Source organism: Elephas maximus, chromosome 7 (assembly GCF_024166365.1).
Source record: "Elephas maximus indicus isolate mEleMax1 chromosome 7, mEleMax1 primary haplotype, whole genome shotgun sequence".
Taxonomy (NCBI): Eukaryota; Metazoa; Chordata; class Mammalia; order Proboscidea; family Elephantidae; genus Elephas; species Elephas maximus.
This window is the reverse complement of record NC_064825.1, coordinates 124,465,449-124,471,597: the sequence shown is the minus strand read 5'-3', so window position 1 is coordinate 124,471,597 and position 6,149 is coordinate 124,465,449. Positions and strand designations below refer to the sequence as shown.

Genomic DNA, 6,149 nt, shown 5'->3' with positions numbered 1-6,149 from the left:
ATAAATCTTTTTAATATGATGAGTGCAAAATGTTACCTTGTTTCAATTTGCTTTTTATTAGTGAGTTTGGGCATCTATAATTAGTCTTATTGGAATTGCCTATTAGAGGAGCCCTGGTACAGTGGTTAAGGCATTCAGCTGTTAACTGAAAGGTTTGCGGTTTGAACCCACCCACCGCTCCACGGGAGAAAGACATGGCAGTCTGCTTCCGCAAAGATTTACAGCCTTGGAAACCATATGGGGCAGCTCTACTCTGTTCTGTAGAGTCGCTCTGAGTCGGAATTGACTCAATAGCAATGGGTTTGGGTTTTTTGTGTGGTCCCTCACCAGTTTTTAGAATTAGGTTGTCTTTTCCTTAGTGATTTATTTATAAGCATTCTTCATCCTTTGTCACGTGTGCTGCAGATATTTTTTCCTCAGTTTATGCATGCTTTAAAACTGTTTTTCAGGGATGAGATATTCTTAGCAATAAAGGATTTGCTCTGAATTTCTGAGGATATAAAACTTGTCCGAAAAAGATCCTTATTCAGGAAGTAAAGGGGATCTTACTTAGTATTGATCTGTGAAGGCATATAATGCCCTGGACATGGTGTTACAACCAGATCTATTCTCCCAAAGCCAACCAAGAAGAGAAACCTGGCACTTTTATAGTAGGCAGTTAGGAGGCAGTTATCTAATATCTCTTTCTACTGCCTACTTCTAGCCCTTCAGAGTAAGACAGGTAAAACTTGATCCAAAATATTTAGGCAGCTTAAAATGTCAGAGAGGAAGTAATGGGATATACCCCCAGATTCAATCTCTGGTTGTGAGCGTAGGTTATGTACTTTTTCTTGTTAATCAAGTTACAGATACCAACTCATCTCATAAGGAATGGAAATATTCTCTGGACAACACTCACCAAAAAACAGCCGAATAACTTCAATTCCAAGATAAACAAGGAGCATCACCACATCCAGTACTAGGTTGGCTGTTGGATATGGTAATAGGAGACCTGCCAACAGGAAAGCCAAAGTTACAAACAATACCAAACAGCACCCACAAGAACTGTCACACACTTGGAAATACAGAGAACATGAGTCTTTTCAGCTTTCCATGAACTAGTTAGTGAAATGTGGGCATTCTCACAGCTGTGGGTATGTTAACTCAGTGTGATTATGTCTGTCAGAGGAAGGCTCGTTATTACAAAAGTCCAGAAAGCCTGTGGAGACTGCACTCTGTAAGCTGATCTGATGTGGATGGGTCCACAGGCTGCTGAATCATGTCTGAGGGTCACCACAGGACTTAAAGTGGCGTTCAGCAAAAAGAGGTAATGGGGGAAGAGTCAGAATGGAGAAGACCACGTTTTCCAAACTCAAGATATTCTTGTTGAGGGGCTTCCTACTCAATCACTCTCAAGGAGGCCCTGGGTGGTGGGGACAGAAAGGAATGAAAAACGAGAAGGCTCTTGGTGGGAGTTGGCTCTGGGGTGAAGTGGTCAAGTGCCAAGCCTTACCTTTATAAAGAAATATGAAGAGTTCCAGCAGAAAATAGGTAGCATAATACCAGCCATTTAGAAAGAACAGGATTTCCAGAGTCGTGGAGGACAAGCGTTTACCTGAAAGATGAGCACAGAGGAGAAGGATGGGCGGGGGACAGCTCAATCTGTTTCTTACATGGCTCTGTGTCTAACTTGGAAAAAAAACACGGGATCGCTGCTGATGGGAAGGACCACTTGGAGCACTTCTGATTGCTGATAACGAGATGGCAGGGAATAGGGAGTGGGACGGGAGGGCGCTTCCTTCACTCTTCTTTTCTCCCTGGAATCACCGCCAAACTCAGCTCAGTTTTTTGCTTTCGGGAGTGACAATCAAAAGGAGCCTCAGAGGATATTACAGTTGAAAGGCGCCTCTAAGATCTAACCTCCACACTATTCGGGAGGAGACACTGAGGCGCACAGCCCAGCACTGGCCTGTTCGAGATCACACTGTGAATTACTGAGCCAACCTAGAGCAGCCCAATCCGAGGATCTGGGGTATTTGAGACCCACAGCTTGAGGCCTTCAGGCGGGGTGTGACTGCGAAACCCCGCTTTGGACATATGAGGAGCGACGTCCCTAACACTCTAGAGCAGAGGGTTTAGGCCGAGCCCTGGGAGAAGAGGGGAGGGCGGAGGAACGGAAGGAATAGGGACCAGCGACTCACACACCTCCGGGGTCTCACCTCGCGGCGCCATCTTCAGTCCCCATGGAAACTGCGTAAGCGGCAGGAGCCGCTCCCGGGGCAGCGAGGCGCGGCCGGAAGCGGGGGACGGAGCGGCCCTGGCTGGCTCCTCTGCCAGCCCGCCGTACTCTATGGTTGCCGGGGGCGGGCGTCTAGGTGCGGTCGGCGCATGCGCCGGGTCGAGGCCCGCGAACGACGCGAGGGCCGAGCTCGGCCGGTAGAGTGTCACCGAGGACAGCGACCGCCGGCGAAGGCGTCATCCGCAGGGCCCGAGGGACAGGGGCAGCTCTCGCCCCCAACTCCCCACGGGTTACAGTGCGTTGGGCTGAAGTGGCCACTTGTGACAATGTGGCCTGAGGATTGGCAAACAGGCCCTCGCCCCGCAGTTCCCTTTGCTAACAAACGCTGGAGGGCTGAGAGACTGCGCGGAGATGCTCTGTCCTGAAGTCACTGGACCAACACTCCAGTTTGATATTTAAACAAATTAAGTGTATTGAAGGCATGAGCCCCGGGAGAGCATGCGTTCAGTTTGGCTGTAACGGTATGCTCTGCCTTACAGGCAAAACAGATTCAACGAGTGAGTGGACACGACAATTTCACATCAAAGCAATGGCGGGAAAGGAGGTGAGATTTACAAGGGTGCCAATTAACCGAAACTTTCTTTACATCCGTTTCTAGTCTGATACAGATCTCTCATGCTTGGTAACAATTAACTAAGGCAATACTCCTAAAATGAAAAGTATAACAATTTCGACATGAAAGTGTAGTGATAGACCGGGCCAACTTAATTAGGATCTTTGGATACAGAGCTGACCATTAGTTAGGAAACTAAATAAACTGCTGATTCAGCTGAGAGAAAAGAGATAATGTCTAGGTGCTTGCTAGGGAACGTCTTTAAGGTAGTTAAAACAACGTGTTTATCTGGCAGCGCTCATTTATTTTAACAACTCAATGGAGCTTTTTCTAAGGCCCGCTGCGGGAACACTCTTTACATAACAACCACGCCTGATCTTTGTTTTTCAAACAGCAACTTTGACAGAAGCCGAATCAGGAGTGTAGAAGTAAAGCCCTCAGTTTAATTTCTGAATGGAGCGCTTAATTTTAGATCTGAAATCTCCCCGATTAGATCTATCAGCACCTCGAAATGTGAAAGTTCCTTAGACAGGGTTTAGCATTGGTCTTTGGTGCGGCAGGATTATGTGCCAGGTGGTCAGAAGACAACGGGAGGAGTGGGAACTAGAGCCTCTTTCAAGGAACACAAATAAATAACATGTGAAGAGAAAATTGACTGCCATGTGACCCATAAGGTGCAGTGGGAGTTGAAAGGCAGAGTATTCCCAGGTGGGGATTGAAGGAATTTTATGAGATGGCTTGTGAGCTGTGTTTTGCAGCCTGACTATGATTTGGAGCTGTAAGAGTGGGTTGCTGCAGTAATTCTGGGTAACAGGCTTTGAGTGGACTCAGGCTGACTTGGCTGTTGGCCTGTTGCCAGTCAGGGTCTGGCAGGAAACAACAGTGGCATCCCTAGGGGGTGTGGGGGTACAGACTGCACCAGGTGATACCGTCAGTCACAGGGGGTGACGCCAAAATGACTGTCTAAACAAATTTTTTGTGGTGTTTCAGCAGAAATGTATTATTTTTATAAAAATATCCCGGTACTACTGCTTTAGGTGAAGGGAAGGACAACACTCAATACATGGAAGGTCAGCTCAATTGGACTGGACCAAAAGCAAAGAAGTCTCCGGGATAAAATGAATGCTTCAAAGGTCAGCGGAGCAAGGGCGGGGGTTTGGGGACCATGGTTTAAGGGGACTTCTAAGTCAATTGGCAAAATAATTCTATTATGAAAACACTCTGCATCCCACTTTGAAATGTGGCGTCTGGGGTCTTAAATGCTGACAAGCGGCCATCTAAGATGCATCAATTGGTCTCAACCCACCTGGAGCAAAGGAGAATGAAGAACACCAAGGTCACACGACAACTAAGAGCCCAAGAGACAGAAAGGGCCACATGAACCAGAGACCTACATCATCCTGAGACCAGAAGAACTAGTTGGTGCCCGGCCACAATCGATGACTGCCCTCACAGGGAGCACAACAGAGAACCCCTGAGGGAGCAGGAGATCAGTGGGATGCAGACCCCAAATTCGCATAAAAAGACCATACTTAATGGTCTGACTGAGACTAGAGGAATCCTGGCGGTCATGGTCCCCAAACCTTCTGTTGGCCCAGGACAGGAACCATCCCTGAAGACAACTCATCAGACATGAAAGGGACTGGACAGTGGGTAGGAGAGAGATGCTGATGAAGAGTGAGCTAATTATATCAGGTGGACACTTGAGACTGTGTTGGCATCTCCTGTCTGGAGGGGGGATGGGAGGATAGAGAGAGTTGGAAGCTGGCAAAATTGTCACGAAAGGAGAGACTGGAAGGGCTTACTCATTAGGGGGAGAGCAAGTGGGAGTACGGAGTAAGATGTATATAAACTTATATGTGACAGTCTGACTTGATTTGTAAACGTTCACTTGAAGCTCAATAAAAGTTAATAAAAAAAAAAAAATCCCGGTACTTAGTTATAACAGCAACAAATATTTTTGTAAGCCCAGCTTACATGTATCAGTATACCTCTATGCTACTTTTTGAACCTTCTAATGCACTCTGGTCAGAGCTGTCACAATGACACTTTGAATCATGATTTCGTCTACATGCACTACAAGCATGCTCTGTTGTTTTCATTACTGCCAGTGTTTTTGTAGTGGCCGATTTTGTCAAATTTTCTGGAAACCCTGGTGGCATAGTAGTTAAGAGCTATGGCTGCCAACCAAAAGGTCAGCAGTTCAAATCCACCAGGAGCTCCTTGGAAACCCAATAGGTCAGTTCTACTCTGTCCTATAGGGTCACTACGAGTCTGTATCAACTTGATGGCAACAGGTTTCCCCCCTCCCCTCTGGTGTTTTAGCTACAATATTGTAATTAGCTTGGGGGAGTGACACCATGAGTTACCGCACTGGGTGACACCAACCCTAGTGATACCACTGAAAAACAGATGGCACATTTAACCAGGTATTTGGAGAAGAGTGACTGATTAACCTTCAAGGGAATGTGCAGTACCCTGGCTGGAGGAGAGGAGTGAGGAGGAGGCAGTAATTGTTACCTCTAGGCTCACCACCAGACGCTCCTTGGCAACTCTATGGGACAGTTCTACCCTGTCCTATAGGGTCGCTATGAGTCGGAATCGACTCGAGGGCAATTGGGTTTTTTTTTGGGGGGGGGGGGTTTAGGCTCAAAGGGAAGAGTAGAAGTGATTCCTGTAACCTGGAGAGAGTGGTATATATGGTGAGGGCCTCCTATTGGGAGCTGTGACAGTGTGCGGGTGCTGATAGATGAACACCCGGCCTCATTCTCCCTTTCTCCTACTCTGCTCTCTGCTTGTGCCTCCCATTGACTGAACTTAACTGCACATTGGAGGACAGGGGAGCCCTTTGATGCAATTCTTTAGGGTCAGTCTAGCACACCCATCTCCGCTGCCTGCTAGTCACTGGAATTAGACAAGTTCCTGCTCTGAGGCTCAGATGTTTCATCTCTAGAAGGAAGGTGGTGGTAATATCTATAGCTTAGTTGAGGATTTTATTTTACTTGGATCTACAATTAACGCCCACGGAAGGAATTGTCAAAAAATCAAATAATGTATTGCATTGGATAAATCTGCTGCGAAAGACTTTACAGTGTTAAAAACCAAAGATGGCACCTTGAGGACTAAGGCGTACCTGACCCATGCCATAGTATTTTCAGTTGCCTCATATGCATGCGAAAGCTGGAAGATGAATAAGGAATACTGTATAGATTGAATTATATCCCCCCAAAAATGTGTATCACTTGGTTAGGCCATGCTTCCCAGTATTGAGTGGTTATCCTCTATTTTGTGATTGTAATTCTGTGTTAAAAGTATTCG

General features: G+C 46.7%; 1 protein-coding gene across 2 annotated transcripts in view; it reads right to left on the bottom strand.

The window, feature by feature from the left end:
- The window catches only part of TMEM216 (transmembrane protein 216), a 28,302-nt gene extending 26,013 nt beyond the window's left edge, over nucleotides 1-2,289 (bottom strand). Inside the window, exons 1-3 of one of the 2 annotated variants that reach the window (XM_049892156.1) lie at nucleotides 2,199-2,289; nucleotides 1,493-1,594; nucleotides 899-991 (exon numbers count right to left, since the gene is read on the bottom strand). In XM_049892156.1, the coding sequence (XP_049748113.1) occupies nucleotides 899-991; nucleotides 1,493-1,594; nucleotides 2,199-2,211 (208 nt within the window). In that variant the 5' untranslated portion in view covers nucleotides 2,212-2,289. Of the gene's footprint in view, nucleotides 1-898; nucleotides 992-1,492; nucleotides 1,595-2,184 lie in introns of both variants that reach the window. The other variant, XM_049892157.1, reaches the window with a different exon arrangement.
- Nucleotides 2,290-6,149: the final 3,860 nt, after the last annotated feature.